Source organism: Patella vulgata, chromosome 2, assembly GCF_932274485.2.
Source record: "Patella vulgata chromosome 2, xgPatVulg1.2, whole genome shotgun sequence".
Lineage (NCBI taxonomy): Eukaryota > Metazoa > Mollusca > Gastropoda > Patellidae > Patella > Patella vulgata.
The window spans coordinates 70711857-70734440 of record NC_065880.2 but is presented as its reverse complement, the minus strand read 5'-3'; the positions used below and the strand labels follow the sequence as shown (position 1 = coordinate 70734440).

General features: G+C 33.8%; 1 protein-coding gene across 5 annotated transcripts in view; it reads right to left on the bottom strand.

Moving 5' to 3' along the window:
* The window catches only part of LOC126810590 (synaptotagmin-like protein 5), a 58264-nt gene that overhangs the window by 16860 nt on the left and 18820 nt on the right, over window positions 1-22584 (bottom strand). The window contains exons 1-3 of one of the 5 annotated variants that reach the window (XM_050535744.2): window positions 7751-7910; window positions 7017-7076; window positions 978-1805 (exon numbers count right to left, since the gene is read on the bottom strand). The exons of 1 other annotated variant lie outside the window; for it this stretch is intronic. In XM_050535744.2, coding sequence (XP_050391701.1) covers window positions 978-1805; window positions 7017-7076; window positions 7751-7775 — 913 coding nt within the window. In that variant the 5' untranslated portion in view covers window positions 7776-7910. Of the gene's footprint in view, window positions 1-977; window positions 1806-7016; window positions 7077-7750; window positions 7911-17141; window positions 18239-22584 lie in introns of those variants that run through there. 3 more of the 5 variants (XM_050535741.2, XM_050535745.2, XM_050535742.2) reach the window with 3 other exon arrangements.

The following is a 22584-nucleotide window of genomic DNA, read 5'->3' as shown; positions in this document are numbered from 1 at the left end:
TAAATATTCCTGTTACTGAAAATCAAAAGTTAATGCTTTGATTGGTTGGTATTATTTTAGGTGAAATCAGTTAAGGCGGTATACTGCAAGAGGCTGAGCTTCGCAATTACATGTCATAGTCTCAGATTTAAAGAGAGTCAAAAGATTTATTGCATGTCACCTAAAAACCCTTTCCTCTACTGTGCTTCTCAGTTATAAGCTGAATTAAAATGTAAATAAAATCAAATGCTAAGAAGTGAGAAATAACCCTACTAATAACCTGGCAATTGAGAGATACAAAATGAAGGATTTAAAAGTGCAAGAACTTGTGTTAAAAAAAGAAATAAAAGTTGCAAAATATTTGAAAGCACTCAACTTGGAGTTAGTAAGTAATGGACAGAGCATATTCAATAATAACTATTAGGCTATAAATTACAACATTTTCTATAATCAGTAATTAAGAATGACGTAAGAACACTAGGGACCGGGTATCATTCAGATTTGATGAAAAAAGGAAAGAAACTGAGCTTACCATCTATAATCTAATACAAATATTCAGTTAATAGATTGCCGTGCAGAAAGTATTAAATACCATCAAGATTCATCAAATAATGCCCAGTTTGTGCTACCGTTTAGTTTAAGAAACATCATTTAGTTTTCACATCGGTCATCTAGTTTATGACCATTTAGTTTAGTTTTGATATTGGTCATCCAGTTTATGACCATTTAGTTTAATAAACTAGACAACTAATGTCAAACTAAACGGTAGCACAAACTGGGCAGTTTTTGATGAATCTTGATGGTATTGAACACTTTCTGCATGGCAATCTATTAACTGAATATGTGTATTAGATTATAGATGGTAAGTTCAGTTTCTTTCCTTTTTTCATCAAATCTGAATGATACCCTGTCCCTAGTGAAGTTATAAGTTATAAGAGTCATAGAGTTAAAGAGGTTACTAAAGAGTCATAGAGTTAAAGAGGTTACTAACTACTCACTTGGATGTTTATTTCTTCGTTTTTTGTAATGTCCGCTATGAATTTCATCAGTGTCACTTCCTTCTTGTCCGCTGCGGGAGTTCCTGTCATCAACGTCAGATGTATCTCGCTCTAAAGCACGACTACTGGCTAAATCCAGAAGTCTCATTTTTGTTGCAGGGGAAGCTGTCCTTGCCGATGATACACTAGATGTATCTGATTGGCCAGAACTTTTCCGACTGTGGATGTTCATATGCTCTGGCGATAAAACAACATTTCTTCTCGGAGAGGCACTGGCTGGACGTGAAACTGGGGTTTGATTGTCTTGTTTATTGTGTTGTCTTGAATTTTGAGCGCTTTCTGTAGAAGAAAATTTGTCTTTCTCAGACGAAGTTGAATAAGTATCTCCAGTTTGTTTCTTATTTTTACCTTTCGATAAATTACCATTTGAAAGCTTAGGCACAGTGGTGTCTTTCAAATCTTTTGATTTCAATACTGGAGAATTAAGGGCGCTTTCGGTTTCTGATGAGGGTTTTGAAGAAGCTAGTCCAGGTTCTGACGATGTAATGGAATCACAAACAGAACGCCCTTTCGGCAAATTAGCTTTCTTTCCATCAACACCTTCGGAAGATGAGCTAGATGAACCTGAGTCATGTCGTCTACGACAGGAAACATGTGTCACACTTTTATTTTTATCGGTATCTGCCGTATTTGTTCGGAAGGACTCAAAAAGCTGATCCAGTTTTTTGTTGTCTGAGTCTTTCGGATACCCTGCCCGATCAGGATCATTGCGACCACCAGATGCTCGCCCTGACACAGGCGATCCATCGCTGTCCCCTAGCAAACTGCCTGAAAAAATAAATATATGGAAATTGTTATAAAAATATAACCATCAAATGACCCCTTTCCCCCTTTTATCTTTTGTTTTCATTTACATGAAGGTGACATTTGAGCCATGCCACATAAACAGTTCAAATCGAAAGGAGACCCAGTATAAAATAATGACAAAATCGGATTGCATATTTTGAAATATCGACTTAACAGTTTGTACAACTTAAAAGATTTAATACAGGAATGTTACAATTTTTCAATTTGCTTGGGGACCTGAATTTGTTCTCTTCCTGAGTTAAATGAACCATTATGCCTATACAATAGCTTTAGTAGTCAAATCACACACAACTCTCTAACTAATATATATCACCGCTATTTTTCTGTGGGTTACAATACCAATGATTGATTTCCTCTGAAATAAATACAGTGTTATTCATTGTAATTGTGTTACATTGTGTGAAATGAAAAGGCCATGACACAATCTTCCTGCATGACACAAGGAATACATGTATCTATATAAACGTGTAAAAAACGTTTTGTTATTATTCAGAATGAAGAGTGTGAAGTAAGCAGGATCTGATTAATCAAGTTTGTAAAAGTGTTGAGTATGTATATCTGTTTCAATATGTGGCATGCATTTGTTGCAGGGATGTAAATTAGTGTACTGTGTGATTTTTTTTTATATCTGGGGATGCCTAGATTGTTTTGTCCTGTGATGTCTTGAGTTTAAATATACATCCTACTGACATGGTCACGTGAAATTCCCATTAGCTCACTCAGCAGAGGTGTAAGACTTCCATGCTTTGGGATGGAAGCATCCTGTCACACAAACTTTAGATTAATCATCATTTTTCTTCAATTCAGCGGAGTAAGCTTTCTAGTTTTGCTTTCACCTGATAATTATTGAAATTAACCCAATATGTATCTCAACATCGGCTAAATATTATTCTTGTTGTACATTTAAGTTATCTCTCTAAACGAATTAACTCATTAAATGTAATCCAATCAACTTTTTTATTTTTCACTCAAATTTCACAAGATCTAAACAACAATTGTATTAGTTCTCAATAGACCGATAGACAGGCAAGTCAATGCTCTCCCTTATCTTTCATTAAAATTTCCTTTAAGAACAATCAAAGAGCTTAAATGCAAAATGCTAAAAATGAGCAAATGCTCTGTAAGACAACTTTGGTCAATATAATAATTCAGTGATGTTGGTTATTTTTCTTATTCAAATTTAACAAAATTAAGGGGAAAGAAGGGAATGGGATTTAACGTACACTCAACACAAACTAGGTCATTTCGGGACTAACATATGATTCAATTTTATTTCAATAATTCGCTTGCAATAGCGGTTTTTAGCAGTGGGAGGAAAACGGAGGCCCCGGAGAAAATCCCACGAGATTGGACAGGCGACCCTACTCCTTGTCACGTACAACTGGGGAATCAAAACCATGCCAGTTGACTCAATGACAGACGTTATGATGCTAACCATTCGGCCATCCAACCCCCCACAAAATTAAGGACTGAAAGGTGTTCTTAGATATTCTTCAGTGACTGACTGATGTTCTAAGAGAGTAAACGATGATATCATGAAATCAACTGAAAGTAAGCAAACTTTAGATTGCCCAAACCTACAGGCTGATCAATTTTAATCATTTTAGGACCAATATTATTTAAAAATAAAACTATTTTAATTGTGTATGTTCTATGTATATAATTGCCTTTTAATATGGAATATTGTACGTTTTAATTACTAAGTGGGCTACTTCGTGTTATATGTGGTCAGAATATATAAGACTATTTGATAGAGACTATATGAATTCTCCAGAAAAACAACCATGACTACAGTCTAGGCTGACATCTGTCAGCCAATAGCTACATTATCCAAGGCGTGGAAGAAAGTCTGATATTGACTTGAGCATGTGAGATGTAATGATTCTGTCAACACCTGTTGAAACAGTATAATACTATCATTGATTTTCATTTAAAATTCTATAAATCTTGTTATTATATCTACTGCATGTTTACATAATCTCTTTAAACTTATTCAATCAATCCACACACTCTTGTCATTTTATACAATACCATGTATTCAACATAATATCCGCCCTTCTCCACTGGGTGTCGTCCATGGAACAGTACAATCAGCTACTGTAATTACTAAATGATCAATATCAGATTTTGACAAATTAATTGTGTCTTCTTGCTTGTTATTTTGAAGCTCATTTCATCAAAAGGAATTTGTTGGTGGTTGTTCATCTCCAAATATAAGTTTGAAAACTTAAAAAAATCAATCATTCAGATTTGACATCAAAACTGTGGTATTTTGCTAACATCTCAAATAAATTGTACCTGTTATCAGGTGTTCTAGACAGGTACACAAAAAGTTTACCCTGTCTCTAGCACATCAGTGCAGTGTGTATAAATTCAGGAACGGTTGGCCACAGAGGCAGTGCTATGATTTTCGACCCCACCAAATTTGGAGAATGGTCCAAAATAAATAGTCAACGAAAATAATGGCATTATTCAGAAAGGGAGAAAATTAGCTAAGGGAGCTTTGATATGGGCAAGATTCTTACATTTATTGAATTGAAAGTGTTTATATATAAACAGGATAGGTTGCAATTATCAACACTTCCCATGCACCATACTGCTGTTTTATTTCTTTCTGGATACATGTATACTGAATATGCTCTGCTGTCAATATTGTCATAAAAGGGGCAACAAATTGGGTTGAGATGTACATTTATAGAAAAACATTTCACCACCTTTAATAGGTTTACTGCTTTCCAACCTTCCTGCTTCACACTTTCTGTTCTATAAATGGACGTTCATTAAAGACCATCTTTAGATCCATTTACTTTCTTCATGAATATTTTAATACTTTGAAACGGGGAAAGCGATTCACTAATCATTAAAATCCCAAGCCGATTGCCATCATTGTGGCTACGCCTGCTATAAATAATAGACTTTACATAGAAATTGGCATTTCATTCACGAATAGTGTTTGACTGGAATTCCAATTCTAGTACTTAACGATATTAGGAGATTACAGTTTTCACCAAAAGTACAGCACACAACAGAAGTCTATGCAACATTTGCATAGAGATAAATAGAAAACTGACGAAAATAGTTCTTAATAAATAACTATCTATTTATTAGCAATGCGGCTAGGATTAACAAATTTATTTATTTAAAATTTGCCTTAAAATAACATTTATTTACATGACAAGCCTATAATCAACTCTCTCTCCATTTAATAATTTAATTTGAAAATGGATAATCAAAATTTTGTTTATTACCGTAACAAAGGTAGCAATGAAAATTGAGATTATTCACTTAGAATAAAGTAATTTGACTTAAATTTTTAATATATTCCTTTTCCATAATCTATTTTAAAGTATTATATTGTGAATTTGTCAGCTCTTTATCTAAATCTTACATAATGCATGTTTAAGAAGAGCAAACAGGCACTTTGCATTTTTAAATTATTTTCCCACCAAGAAATAAGAAAGCAGTACTGTCTGTCTGAATTGGTTGTCCAGAATAACAAAAGTTGTCCTAACCTATCAGAAGTCAAGATGACATAATCCCTGCTTTATCTATTAATCACCTCTATTCCATTGATCGGTATATAGATGTTATTAGGTTAAGTATCATCTTATTGATTATATATACCGGAAACGTACAATATCAAAGCTTTATGAATGTATACAGTGGCGGCACCGGAGGGGTGGGGGGGGGGGTAATTGCCCCCCCATTAATCTGGTCTGCCCTCTGTTTGCCCCCCCAATAATTTTAGAAAATAGAAAATAAAAAAAGTATTTGTGATACGTTTCGGTAATCAGTACCTTCTACGGTGAATTAATCCCACATCCCCACTCAGTCATAAACTTGCATGTTGTAGAGCATTTCCGACAGTCTATTTTTCAAAATTTTCTTGGCGAGGTCCCCAATGGACTCGCTACTTTGGGGCTCACAAGGGGAATTTGTTGAGGTTCGCAAGTCCGTTTGTTTGACATTTTGTTCTCTAGTCGGATAAACTAGTGATCAGACGACGAACGGTATCTGGTCAGATCTATTTATCTCGACGATCGGTGCCTGGGAATACTGTAAGACAGCATTTCCGGCAGTCTATTTTTCAAAATTTCTGGGGGAGGACTCCCTACTTTGACGCTCGTGAGTGGGCTTCGTTGTGATTCGCAAGTTCGTTCGTTTGACACTTTACCTCATCGATCAGTGCCTGAAATACTGCCAGGCTGCATTTCCGGCAACCTGTTTTTCAAAATTTTCTGGGGGAGGCCCCATACCCCTAGTTGCCCCCTTAACCTTGGACTTTGCCCCAGCTTTGCGCCGCCACTGAATGTATACATGGCATTGTCTTAAATTATCCAAGTATTCAACACAAAAAATTATCCACGCATTCAGATATGACTGATAAATAAACCCTTGATCTAATTTTGTTCCTACCAAGATCATATAATTCTTTGCCATCTTGATTATCGCAACACAATGAGTGGATGTATACATTGCATTGTTTATATACTATTAAATATTCTAGTCAGAAAATTATATACAATACATAACAATGTATTCAGACACAATTAATAATGTTTGACATATTAATCAATGATATACAAACATTTTACATACAAAACCAACAGAAGTTTGTACTGTCATTGGTTTATTGAAGAGACATGATTAGTGCTAGTTGTTAAAAACAAAATAATTCTACTTAAAGTTTTTTGACTACACAGTCTAATTGGACCAGTTTAGAATAGATTGTATTCAAAATCTGAAAGAAATCTGCTAAACATTTCAGTCACTGGATTGATAGACATATTATAGCACAACATTTCGACAATAAGAGAACACTTGTCAAAATGTTGTGCTACATTAAGAAAGATAAGAGAACACTTGTCAAAATGTTGTGCTACATTAAGAAAGGTAAGAGAACACTTGTTAAAATGTTGTGCTACAATTGTCACAAACCTGTTATTCAGATAAGAGATGACCTAAATGGATGGTTAGGCCCTGCAAGGCACTCTGCACTCCTTAGTGCACCCACCACTATTCATTATCTATATAATTAATAGCTGTCATACATGTTATTTTCTACATTATACTGGTTGTGAAGAATATCTAATTATTAATTTCTACTCTGCTAATTAGTATAATACTCTTTAAAATGTACATTAATTAATTTCTTTATGTAAATGATGTTACCTTTCTGGTTTGTACTTCCATATGTCACATCCTGGGTATCATCCTCATGACTTATTTGTCCTGTTCACAAACAAAACTCAAGATAGAAATCAAACAAATAAATTTCCTACCCTGCCCCACAATTGTCTAAAGACAGCTACAGCTAGGTTAAATCTGGTTAAGTCTTGAAATCAAAGAAATGGGAATGATGCTCAACAATTATTAATCTTCTTATATTGCAATCATTTCCTATCTCCTATGATAACCACTTCTAGGTCACTTCCAAATTTTAAACAAAATGAGCTGCATTTAAACTTTAGTTGCCAGAATTCAAATAATTGTTTAAATCGGGTTTAATGTCCACTTGACACAAACTAGGTCATTTTGGTACAAACATAATATATGGTTCAATTTTACTTGAATAACTCGCTTGCACATAGGGGTCTACAGCAGTGGGAGGAAGCCGGAGGACCCAGAGAAAGCTACAAGGTTGGACAGGCAACCCTACTCCTGTGGGGAATCGAAACCACACCACACGACTCAATGACAGACCTTACAATCCAACAAATGAACCTTTCGGCCAGCCAATCCCCCTGTTATGAGGGCTGAACCACAAAGTCCTTTGGATTCAAAGTTTATATATTAAATACCCAACTCATCTAGTTTAATGATTATCAGAAAATTATGGTAACTGAATACCAACTATAAATATGCGTGCTAATAAAACATTATATCAAAAAATTCAATCAAATTACCTGCACAGCACAATCTTGTAAACATGATGATTTTATTCTATCAATCCAATCTCAATTATTTATCATTATATATTATCATATGATATAATCAAAACAGGAACCTCATGATATATAATTTAATTTCCTTAGTGAAAAATCTGAGGAAGTTATAAAATCCACTTAAGTCCATATCTCAGTCAATCTTACATAATAAAATTATTCATAGAGATTGCACTTTTCTTAAGAAGATACAATTTATAAGAAAATCATAAACTGTAATTCCTTGTACAATATTTCATCCAAAATTTCACCAGTGAGAAAGAACCTCCTTATCTACAAAGTGAAAACATAGAAACGGTGACATGTACAACTTTTATCACATGACGAGAAATTACTTCTGATAACTGTCAATTTGTATGCAATTCTATTAAAACAAATCAAATTTTCCCAGGTAGTTTCAGAAATCATAAAAGCTGCGTGACATGTAAAGTGATTATTTATAAGGTTTCGATAGTACAGGATTTAAAACTAACAAAACTAAGATCAGGTTAAAGTCACAGAATATTACTAAAGTGTTAATTAAGAATCCTCAGCACCTCTAACCTACAGACAAACAGTGGTAATCACATTACACAATATAAACATAACATACAATTTGTAAATCAACAAATTTATTATTTTTCCTCTAACGCCATATCAAGTAACTCTATAATAAATATTTGAGACCATGTGTAAACAAGCCAACGGCATTCAAAAGGGTTGGGTAAAATATTTTGATGGGCTTCTCTTCAATCCAACTGAATGCAATCTAAGCTACATTTTGTCCAAACCTCACTCATACATTTGCATAGATATACCTATATATCTAATTTTTATATAATGCATTTTTAACTATTAAAGATTTATCAATCAGAGTAAAAAAATTCAACTATGTGTAGAACAACCCTGTGCTTCCAACAATCTTCACCAAGTCACAAACGGTCATGAATGATTGGTTTTGATACCAAGTCAAGTTGCAGTCATGAACGGTTGATTCTGCCGCCAAGTCAAGTTGTGGTCATGAACGGTTGATTCCGATGACAACTAAGTTGCAGTCATAAATGGTTGATACCGATGACAAATTAAGTTGCAGTCATGAACGGTTGATTCTGATGCCAAGTCAAGTTACAGTCATAAATCGTCGATTCCGATGACATCAAGTTGCAGTCATGAATGGTTGATTCTGATGACAAGTCCAAACATTTGATTTGGAAAATAAGTCAAGCTGCGGTCATGTCTGATGACAAATAAACAGTCCACATGAAGAGAAGAAGAAGAAAATGTATGGAGTGATTTGACCCTGTATGGTGGTAGTACCATGAGGTAAAAACATTGACACAACATCCCAATATCTTCTACTTTGTGAAACAGAAATGAATGACATTGACACAATATCTCAATATCTTCTACTATGTGAAACAGAAATGAATGTATCTTAACTATACATCAGTATATCAAGCACTAATGATAATATAAATCTGCAGTTCCTATTATTACACTAATACAAAAGTAAATCAATACTATAATCTAAAATTTGTTGTTTCAAATTAATGATTAATTCCACTGATCCCAAGAGATCATATCCATGAAGCTGAATATTTGTTTCGATCTAGGAGTATATGTGAAGGGACTGCTAGAAGCTAATAATTATAAGGATTTGAATGCCCCTTTTCCTGCAGAAGACCCTTTCAATCCTCTTTTTTTTGATCACCAAATGGTATATCGTCACTGCTAAGTTGACTGATTGTATCTGGGTTTTGCCAAATTGTTCAGAAGCGGCAAAAAACACATGGCTTGTCAGTACTGTATGACGATATATACATATAATATAATGTACACTTCTAAAATACGTAATTTTATGACGATCAACAATTTATCCAAACAGTTTAAAAATATATATCATTTAGTGAGCCTAAAAGGGGGAAGAAATAAGAGAGAGAGATGGGGTATAACATCCACACAATACAAACTATGTTATTTCATGACTAAATTACAATTACATTTCAATAATTCGCTTGCGCATTGGAGTGTTTGCAGTGGGAGAAAAACTAGCAGAGGACCCGGAGAAGATCCATGAGATTGGACAGGAGACCAACTGTCTTCCAACGTAATATCTGGAGATTCATAATGGAGCTTCTACTCCCTTCACCCTTCAATCCTCGTTCACGTTAATGAATAAAAAAACTAGATAAATCAGCAATACAAAAGTAACAATTGAAAGGTACAAAAAAATTGCTAATTTGAGTTGCAGTTCTTGATTTCTCGTCCTTTTTCTATTATAACCTACATCAATCTTATCATGATATCGGTCCAATGTATTTAATGTCTCCCTCGTGAGATAACAAAACCAATAACTTTCATCCAATTACAAAAAACATTTGGCACTTTCACAAGAATAATTTCTTTAATACAATCATAAAATGCAAAACAAGGAAATTGAAATGATATGGGGATTAACATCCTACTTTATTGCACCAACTGGGCTAATAAATACAGGCATATATGTAGGCCTTGCTGTGTGCTTGCACGGACAACAGCGTTTCTGCTTACTCTTCATCGATTTCAACTGTTAAGTGTTCTCTTCAGAGCACACTTACCCGTTTTTTCATCCTATTTAAATGACTTTGCCGGCCTTCGTTTCTGGACCTATTGACGAGGAGAAATCCCACTGGAAAATCCTAAGGAGTTTCCTTAGCCAACACTAGGATGAACATCATTGTAACTACATTGTAGAATTTATTTATTTAAATGAGACCATGTTACTACTTATTCCATCAAATAAATCCTTTTATATTTCCACTGAAAAATCCTGAGGAGTTTCCTTAGCCAACACTAGGATGAACATCATTGTAACTACATTGTAGAATTGATTTATTTAAATGAGACCATGTTACTACTTATTCCATCAAATAAATCCTTTTATTTTTCCACTGAAAACTCTAAAAGATTAAAGAGAAAACATATTCGTTTTTTACTTTATGCAATTGATACATGTCAACTTTGACATTAAAAGAATATTCAATTATAACATTTTTTGAAGCAATTACAAAATTTCTTGCCAATAAAATGGCTTCTGGATAACATAAAATAATAGTTTCTGCAATCATCAACTAAAAATCAATAAACTGAAAAAGTTTAACAGACATGTTAAAACAGTTTCATAATCTCAAAATTTTCACAACTATGAATTTCTCTCTCCCATATTGTTTTTCTCTTTGACAGATGTTTCTAGCCTTTTTTTATTCTTCAAATGTTTTTAAACCAATTTATCCAGATGCTTAACTTCATACAATTATAAATTTGGGATTTTTTTAAAGACTGTAGCACCGCTGTCCGGGCAAAATTTCACTCACGGCACATGTCTTCATTATTCAAAATTGAGCAGAAAAGTAGGCCATTAAACCCCATATCATTTCTGACAAAGCATTCATTGCACTTATTCCATGCAAACAGTATATGCTATAATGGACAGTATATATACCATTACTGCTAGGAGATAAAAGTTTCAATTCCTTCAGAAATATCATATATCTGTTTTCAAATTCACAAAACTTCTAAGCACCTTTGTGGAATAATTCATTAACAATTAATTGACAACAGAAAAAAAATTACATTCATAAAAACAAGATTTAGAGTACAACTGAAAAAAACTGAGAAACAGGTGACACACGTCAATAAGGAATACACAGTAGATAAATGATCATAATGTTTCAATTAAAAAAAACCTTAGAGCACAATTCGAGGAGAATTTAAACATAGAAACAGCATGATGATAAAGAATAAACATAAAAAAACAAGATGGTACCAACAGATAAATATTTCAATTCCTGGATAATTCAAACTTAGAGATGAAGCACAATGATACAAGCTCTGGCTATATTATTCACAATCAAAACATTTTCCATTGTTGCTTTCAAACAGAAAAAGATTATATGATACACACTATACTGTTCACAAGTGAGTGCTCCCAATAAGAAATAAAGTGTAATCATGTTGACCATTAAAGTATTATTGGCTGAAAATGGTGGTTATTTCTGCGTCAATTTTAATAATTTGCTGAAATAACTCTGACAGCTGTCACCTTGATATTGAATTGGATATCTGCTTATCAGTTGTAATGTAAAACCAATATGTGGGCGTTACACATTTATCATCCAAATACATACGTCATTAATATCTGTTTCATAAGATTCTGAAAACGAAATTTTGCAAGTCTTTTGTCTTTCTCTACATACCTGTAAACTTATAGTAAAAAAAAGTTCTTTCAATTTGTGAAACTTCGACAAGTACATATGTTATATATAGAGAGAGATGGGGTATAACAACTTCTTGACACAAACTAGGTGTGTTTGGGACTAACATATGGTACAACCTTATTTCAATAATTCTTTTCGTGTAGGGGGTAGGAAAATGGAGGACCTGGGAAAACCTTTGAGTTTGGGACAAATACATGTGATCACATCATATTTATATTTCATCTTAATATAGCTGATTTTTTAACATTTTGTTTTAGCACATTCTGCACTATGCACTATACCCGTACTACTTATATAATAAATAAATGGAAGAATGATAAGGAAGGATAAGACACCCATAAATGGCAATATTTTTGACAGCAAGAATTCATATTTGAAGATATTTGAAAATGACAAGTTCAATGGTTATTTAATGGGTCACCACAGGATATAATGCAATATAATGAGCTTAGAACAAATATAATGAAATTTTTCTCAAAGTTGTGGACTTTTCCATCTCAGATATTAAAGTTTCTTAACACTCAAATATTAAAGTTTCTCCTAGGACCTGTCTCTTTTTCTCTGTGATGCATCATTAGAACTGCAAGTTATTCATCTTCAGAATAATTTTGATGAATTTTGTTAGTATGTGGTATTTTTCACTACAAGAGTTCCACATGATATTAGAAACCAAAAAATTTAATTTATCTTAAAATTGCCCCTGGGACCTTCCATCTCTCGGTAGTGTATGGTGGTGTAGTCAACTTATAATGATGTTAGCGAATATTTTCAGGAAACCTCTCTCAATCCGCTATCAAATATATTCAATGATATTATTCTTGTCTTACTTTTGTGGTAGAAAAATTTGTAGATTAAACATATGCATAGATATGAAAAGTCAAATGTTTAATGGAATTAATGCCATACAGAGAGATGAGGAGTACATGTATTAGAAAACAATAAAACCATAATGTCCGCAAAACCATGCCATTTCCACAGATACAGCCAAATAATATATTTCAATTTTTTTTGTAATTTTTTCATCAAGCTAGATATAAAAATACTGTTTATACTTATTACAGTATTTACGTCCTTCTCAATTCTCTGTTCTCTTGGAAGTCGAACTGTTGACATTGTGATAGGTTAAACCGCTCTGGCACACTTCAACGCATCTATCGATTGGCTAGACGAAAGGTCAAGATTGGTCAAACAAGCCAAAAGTAAGACTGATGTCCCCCGCCGAATTAGAACTATAAAGTTATCATGTCCCAAAGCATCAACCGATCAAATTGTTTATCTCTGCCCTAAGCAGAAATTCTCATCTTCGAACTCCATCAAGGCATTAACCTAATAAACACCTATGCCAAGTGTGAACATTCTAGCTCAATTAGAATGAGAGTTATTGGGTTCCAAAGCCTTGACCAATCAAGTTACTTATCGCTCTGCTTACCCTGAGCAGAAAATGCTAATTATTAAACTTAATCAAGGTGTTGATGTAATAAAACTATACCTTAAATTTCATCACTCTCATTTAATTAGAACTTAAGTTATGGTGTCCCAAAGTATCAATCAATCAAATTGCTTATCTCTGTTTACCATCAAGGCATTGAGGGAGAGAGAAAGAGAGAGAAAAAAAGAGAGATTTAACCAGGTTATTTCGGGGCTAACACATGGTACAATTTTATTTCTTGCCACATACAAGCTTGAAACCACCACTTGAATCAATGACAGTCATTATGATCTAAAGTACACATCATATTAAACCACTTAACAACCCAACTTTCTCATTTGAACACAAATGATGATGGTAATGACTGCATTTATCTTTTAACATAAACAAGTGGCTTTGGTAATTAAATGGCCCGAGAACTGGACCCACAACTAAAATGTACTGAGATTGCAACCCAACTTAAGTCAGGAAGAACCTTGGAATATTTAAAGGCAACTTCCTACTTTTCAGAGACAGCAACTTATTTGGGAATAAAAATATGGTAAGTGTGTCAAGTTTTTAAAATGGGATTGAACACTGTGGTGCCCTTGTCCAATATGGTATGCCTAGTCCCCTCTCTTGAACTCCATTTTATAATACAAATACAAACTTGTAATCTACTCCCACTACAAAGGGCGGTCATCTTGGATTTATGCCATTTAAAAATGTTCCCTCGCTTATATTAATCTACATTTTTAATATGTTGTTCAGGACAGTTTGGGGGGGCTATTTGCAGAGAACAGAAATTCTGTTGCAGTTTTTTATAGGTCAAACCACAAATTGACTGGATTATATGTATATTTTGTGTTGGTGGTGTTGAATGGACAATAAATTCTGATAAAATCCACAACCAACCAATTACTTCAATGAAGTAGAAAAATATGTTAATTAATACATACATTATTCATTGAATCTGATGGTATATACCACACAGTCTGAACAATTATTTCTAAACACATCAATTCCCAATGAAGGAATTAATGTCAAACCTTACTTTCTGTCAGCCTTTTATGGTATTTATCTACACATTTGGCAATTTTCACAAGAATTCATTAGTAGGATTTTCCTGGCACAATATAAGAATCCGCAAATCTATCAAATCAAAAAAATGTTTCATAGTAACATATGGTAATTTATATGTAGAATGAGGGGAATATAATGTTGTCAAGGAAATCTTTTATGTACATGCCAAAGTGTACATCCGAACAGCTTCACACATTTTCTAGCATTATTATGGCCAAAGTTTTCGACGGTTGTCTCAAATACAGTTAGAAACTTATAAACCAACCAGTGCTGCTGAGGGATTTTCAATCCCTTGCTAATACAATGAATTGAAATTTTCTCAACATGACATCCTCTGCAGACACTATGAAATATTTTGATAGGCCTCCTCCTAATCCAGGCTGAGATTTTATCTGCCATTGGGTTTTTTTTTGCCCCTAATTTAATTTTACATAATCTTTTTGAGTAGACTTTAAGTTTAACGTAGTTTCAGAAAATGCAAGATGGGACAATTACTAACTTTCATAGCTGAATCCAAGCTAAAACGTACTCACATTTTAATGCCATTTCAGTGTTGTATCTGCCTGCTTTAAAATTGAGTGCCACTGTGATACTCCAAATTATGTGTTACGGCAGAAAGGCCATAACAATTTGAATTGTTGTTCTTCAGGAACTACTAATAAAAATTTTGCATCCTATTTCAATGGAAAAAGAAACTGATTTAAAAACAAAAGGCATACTTGGTTGTTCTTCTCAAAGGGTTTTAATTCATGTTTTGTAATTTTGAACCCAACATTGTTGACAAGACTCTAATGGCTATTTATTTAACAAGACCCTGAATAACTAAAAATTAAATTGGTTTGGCCAAAGTAAAATTCCAGGTATACAGAAAGTGAAGTTGATACCTTATATCTATGTTCAATCTACATGTACATGTGTAATGCTGGATTTAAGTGAAAAGAGGCCCTATGCTCTTCCACTTATGTTGTCCCTTCCAATTCCCCACCCTCACTACTAGATGAAGATGAAAGTGTGTTTTAAACATATTTGAGCAAAGCCAAGGATGCTGATGAATGTTTAAGACTACAGTGAATGTGAGAAAGGATTATGATAGCATCAAAAATATTGTACACGTTGGTCGGAGGCCCCCTAGATCTTGAGGTCCAAGGATTCAGCCTGCCAAGCCAATAGGTAAATCCGGCACTGTACACGTGTATATTTTCTATTGGTTACAAACAGTTAATGACAGAGCTCAAGTGACGAACAATGTTGAATATTTAATGCAACCAGTCAATGAGCTGTATGTATTAAATATTTACAAGTGTAGATATTGATGTTTTTGTGGGTAAAGACTACACACACGATAATAATCAAACTAATGGTGTTGTTTTTCATTTATGTTTAGAAGTTTCATATTTTTGTATTTCCATATGTATATTTTTGAATTTCCATACAATTTGTGACAGGATGCTCATGTAGCGAATCAAATCCGAAATCCCAGGCACAGAATTTATACATCTACTGAGTTAATTAGCCAAAGGGAATTCCCCACATCGAAGTCAGTAGGAAATGAATTAAAATTAGTGACACCACACAGGACAGAACAATCTAGGCTTTCCTAGGTATTTGAACAATCACACAGCACGCAACATCCCTGTTTACAGATGCGTATACTGTATGCCAACCAGTATAATCCAGGTTACCAAGACTTTAGTTTGTAACACTATATTTTGCTGTAGATAACGTGAATCACCTTGGCATTAACTGAGTAAAACCTATCACATTTTAAAACAGATGCCTTAAAACACCAAAATAAATTAAGTCATATAAATCTACTGGACATGTGATTAAATGATTACAATAATTGACACAGGGAAAGTTGTAACTAGGTACATATCTTGAAAACAAAGGCAGGGCGGAATTACCCAAATATCCGATCAAAATATGCTATTTAGACAGCCTGAAAGGATGGCATGTCACCTGTTCAAGTGACCAATATTGCATTATTCAAATAGTGATTAGGATATTTCTTATCATTGTATGCATGTGAGATCAACACATCTGCACCAAAGACCCAAGTCATTAAACATTTTTTGCCCATATTAATCCCGTTTACAATTGTGTATGCATAAACATAATGATGATTTGTCACCTTTTATAAACCATGAACCATGGATCTGTATTGGAACATAAAGAACATAGGCGGACTTGGTAGCTCCTGGGGACCCAGACCAACTGGTTTCTAATTATAAGGAGCTCCTGGACCACCATCACGGTAACAAATACGGAAAGAAACTAGTTTTTTTTCCACACTCCACTCACAGATCATTTGTCTCATCGGATTTAGGCCAATATATTTTTCAGTAGATGCAAAGATGAGTTTTATTTTTCCAATCGGTGTCGAGGGGTCAGGGGCCCAAAGATCTGAGGCCCAATCTCCCGTTGTGAAAGATTAGCAATAGCATAAACTTGGATTGAAAATTTACACGTCAAGTGATAAACTGTCACAATGGGGCGTTCAAAACAACTGATCTGGGTTTTTTATTCAAACTGTAAGAATACACTAAATTCATGACTGAGCTGCGTGTAGAATATTTTGTTGAAAGTTTCCTAAGGGATTTTTTTAAAAAAAAATAAAAATACCAACCTGCAGCTCTGGCTTCCTCTATTAACATTCTAAATCTTTCCAGCATTATGTTGATATGAAACACAGTATTAATCCTCTAATATATAGAAATAATCTACAAAATGCTTTTACTACATTTTTTAAATGGAGACATAATCTGTGCACGTTATAAATAATTCATAGAATAATCCCAACAGTCAACAATTAATCATACCATATTCTAATCATAGCAATTACAAAAAGGTTTTGCTAAAATCACAATGACAAACTCTACAACAATCATGTACAGTGGGCGGGTATAGATTTTTTTAAACTAACAAGTGGCAGTTCAAAGATTACGTTTGTCGACAAAGTCCAATGCAACTCGTATATACTGACCAAACCCACAAAATAATGAAGATATATCTTAGAACTTTGACATATAAACCACCAAGAACACAATTTTCCAATCAGTCCGTAGGTCCTGCCAGGAATTTGTAAACCGCACTTAGATTTATAGTGCCCTTTAGTTGCTTGCCGAAGTTATCAAAAGTGACTTTAAATACACCACTGTCGAATTACATTTGATTAGACAATCTTCATGGGGTAATACACTGCTGATTTCCTTCAACGCAGTCACAAGCCGACGTCCAATGGGAATTCTGATTTGGGAATTATCTCTGGATAAATCAGGAACATAAATTGAAATATTATGAAAATAGACTGTTAATGCAACATGGCCTTCGGTCATTCATAAATAAAATAAATAGCCCAAATCCTTTACTAACAGACACCTTGATTGGTTCATTAATTTTCACCGCTAATAAGAAATGTCAATTTGTGGATGACTAAAATAGGTGGGGATGTCATGAAGTTTCTGCTTTGTTTCACCATAGCTATATGACGTTTGTCTCAAAATCATCTAGAACTTTAAATTACGAATGAAATTGACTTTTATTTTGAGAATTTGATTAATGACATTGACAAATTCAGACGTTGGTAAATTAGATTAATCTAGGGTTCGGTTACAGTGGGTCACAGACAATTATAGGACACATTCAGAATTTCAATAACATTTCCACACTCCCTTAATGGAAAACCGTCATACCAGAACACAGCAAAATATCATTGTCTATTCTCTCTTGGACCTACTTCTGGATATATAAAAATTCTGTTTTACATTCTTTAGAACAATTCAACATACAGTTTTATAAGATGCACATGGAAAAAATCAAATTCTTCAAAAAATTATATAATTCACTGACTTGGTATAATGGCTGATGGTGTGGTTTATCACAGTAAATCATTAAATGTTTCAACATAAAAAATGTTCAATGTCTTGTCGGGATTAACAGCATTATCTTCTGTTTCTTAACATGAACACATAATGAGTTTACATCCATCAATTCTCTTGGACTGTTAGATTGTCTGTTTTCTTATTCATGAACAATTTGTTTAATGTTTTGTCGAGCCGTAAAACCTCCAACATATTTTTAGCCGTTTTTAAAGTCATTCCAGTGTGTTTTAACATTTACACTGAGAATAAGGTGGACAGAATGTATGCAGACTAATATTTATGCTATGAATGAGCAAACATGTTATCACAATAATACACCATTATTACTTGATGTGACATTGCCACAAGCGAATCACTAACTTAATGATCAGTTAATTAGCATCTATCGACATCCACGGTGTATCCTAATCTCCACCTGTCCATTGTACATATTGTATATAACATCATAACATCGTCTCATAACATACTAGAATGGCAGCACATTGTCTCATAACAATAACATTCTAGAGCAGTAGTTAGGCTACACTGTCACACTGCACAGGATGTCGCGAGTCTTTAGAAAATAACTGACACATTTATAAACAGTCTTCTACTTTTTAATGAATTTATATTGGCTCTCTGTGGATATATTGTAAAGAACACAATTACCAAAATATCAGGAATGTGGAATTTATCAGGAATAACGCATTAAATGTACATATTTTATGATACAGTGAGTCTTTTTATCGTTCAAGTTGCACAGAATTAATCATTGCTCTCCAAATGAATTAACCACCTCAGATGTTGAATTGCACTGTATTACACTATCAGAAACCTTATCAATCATGGAATCAATGACAAATCTGACACCACAACCCTTTTTTGCTTTGTTCTACAACATAATTACACATCCATAAACACAATTCTACCTCTACACATTGATGATCACAAGACCTACACACATATAGTTCTACCATAAAGTCTTGAAGAACACTATTGATTTACCCTGTATATGTATTGTACTAGTAATATCAGGCCTGAAAGCACTAAGCAGGGTTTAGCCTACTGTAAATATCATACAATTCTATGAATAAATGCCAAAGTCTAATCCGTGTATGCTACAATGTATATGGTATTAAACACACCATAGAATATGGTATCGATTCGTTGTGTATCGTAATACGGCAATAATTATTGAAAATCCATCATACTTGTAATATCATACAATTCCACTAATCAAGGTCAAGGTCAGAGATCAATTCCTCTATTGGTATCACAAACCAGTTCAATTCTCAGGACCCAAACATTATGTCAGGAATCAATAAAGCACAATGCATACAATTAGACCTGTGTATCTTTTTAAAATATAGGCCTATCATAATGGTTTTAAAATAAATTGGATTTCAATGTTTAACATACGTACATGTATATCTTGATATCTTTAGTTTTAAAATAAATTGCAGAACAATTACAGTGTCAACATTAGATGACATTTGAGAATTGATTAAAATTTAATTCTTGTATAAAAATCAATACGTTTCTCGATTTTACAAGGATGTTAATTGATTCTTATTCAAGCATTTGTCAACTATGTGAATTACGTCATATCTAGTTAACTATAATAACAGCCCAATAGATAGATTTTCTGATTAACTGTTGTTATACATCCTACATATTATGTCTATGTATCAGTGCGGAATCAGAACATGTAGCAAGTTCTTTTTTTGTCTTAATATTGATTTCAGGATATTATTATACCTTGCTTAATAATTCAATATTCTCAATAACAGCATTACATGTTCTTCACAAAAACAATTGCCTTAATCAACTCTTGATGTCATCTTATGTGTTTGATTTTGTCTGGGTTTGAATCCGATCTGCTGCTCAACGCTCATGGATGATTAAGTGCAGAAATGGATAATTGAGGCTATGTTTTTTTTTTTATCGTACCGACTTTGGTAATGATGATCGAGGCTAGGCCTAAAATTAAATCACCAACATCTCAGTTCAGGGTGAAGCAATTTGACTGAAATTTTCAGCATATTCCCTTTACATTATTTAGTTTTTAACTATTATAGTGAGAACTCAGAACTGCCAGCTTTTTATCTAATCTTCCATAATGCCCCTTTAAAGAATATTTTTATATCCCAAAGATCTGGATTACTTTCCATATTGGCGCATATTGGACTGTAACTTTCCGGATAGCTCCAGATTGTACCCTCTAGGGGTCACACTTTTTTTTTAAAAAAAACTGTTCAAATATATCACCATTACACCATAATTATGGGTGAGTCCGAATTTGCTGAAAATTGGACTGAAACTTCTCTTCAAATGGCTGATCCCTTTTATGCAAATTGTGTAAAAGCATATAATACAAACAAGGTTGTGGACCGTCGAGGCAACAACTTTCATCCGAAGTGGATGTAACTTAAAACGAGTGTCACTAGTTCTTAGATGAGCTCAATTTAGGTGTGCATCAGCCCTGTTACGCAAAATGTCCAATATGAATAAATTTTGTGGACCTTCCTGAGGCAATAATTTTTGTCTGATTCATAAGATGAAACTTAAACTATGTCTCAAAGATCAAAAGTTCTGGGATGAGTTTGACTTTGCAACCCATCAGATCTTTCATGCTAGAGCTATAGCCAATGCCTTTTTTGCAAAATGTGAAATATGTATTAAGTTTGTAGGCCCTCCAGAGGGGCTACAACCCATTCAGATGAAACTTGACAAATATGTTAAGGATCAACTTATCTTGAGAGTATGAGCCCTGTTGATTTTACCTCTTCCCATCCATTTCTTCCAAAATGTGGGCATATCTTGCATGGCACCCGCTTATATTAACAGCAAGCCTGGAAATAAGGCACCTGTCACAGACAATGTCAGGCACAGAATCAGGCTTTGTCAGGCACTAAACCTCTGGTGCCTGTCATTTTGTCCGGCACTGATTTGTCTTTTATATTGATAGCATTAATACATGTCCGGCACTAAGTTGAAAATGTCAGGTACTATTTCATTAGTGCCTGACATTTTGTCAGGTACATTAAAAAATGTTATTTCCAGGCCTGATTAACAGGCCATAAGCAGTGAATTATTTGTATATAGAACATGCACAGAGGTTGAGAAAAACTATATCCCATTGTTTTTTAAATTACCTAATCTGCCATAGATACACTGGAAGTGAGATGGGCTTGAAATAAAGATCGACTGTTCAGTTAACTAATCACGACTCTCGCAATTGGGGGAACAGTATAAAGTATAGCAGGTTTTTATTTTTTCTGAAAGTCTACATTCTAGAAGTCTCACTTCCAGTTATGCCATTGTATCTAACTGAATAGTTACTTGCGTGCCCGCCACCCCCAGCCCCCCCCCCCACTCCGCTGGGCCAGCCTTAAAGTAATGTTAGTCTACCTTACATGCCAATAAAACAACTTTCTGTGACACTTTGAATTTAGGTGATAATACCAATATGGTTTCCATAAACCAGCATTCTATTAAAGATGCATTATGTAAGTTTTAGCAAAATTAGGAATGAATGTTCTTGCTACAATAGTTTAAAAATAGACACTGGAAAATGAGTATATTGAAAATTTCTGCCAAATTACTTAAATCTGAGTTAAATTAAGAGGGTTCGAAAGTTTTGATGTAAAAATAGTCTCAAGTGTCAAGTACCAATGATACGCTAATTATAAAGTCTCAATTACCAATTTCTAATGTTAAATTATTAATTGGTGTGTGGGTGTTCTAATCCATTTAATATAATGGCCATCCGATGGTCTGGGGTGTTGATTATGGGCTCATCAAGTGAATAAATGTGTATATAATAATTTATATAAAATCTGACGCTAGAAAAAATATCTGAAATAGGCAGATTTAGAGAAAATAATGCATCTTTATAGTTGTGCCATGCCCGTGCGACATTGGTAATTACAATTGTGTATTTCTGAGATAAAATATGTTTCTAGTGTCAACATAGAAGCAACTGTTATCTATATATGCACACTCAAGGATTTGATCAATAATTGCAAAAAAAAAAATATTGTTGCAGGTCTAAACAAAATTAGAAAGAAAATTCTTGTTATGTTGAGAAAAGAAGTATGTAGTTGTATGACCGTGTTGTTACTTTTTTTTGAATTTAAGTTTTTGTATTTGATGGTACGTGTGCATGTAATCAAGAAAATCAATGCCAAAAGATCAATGATATATCAC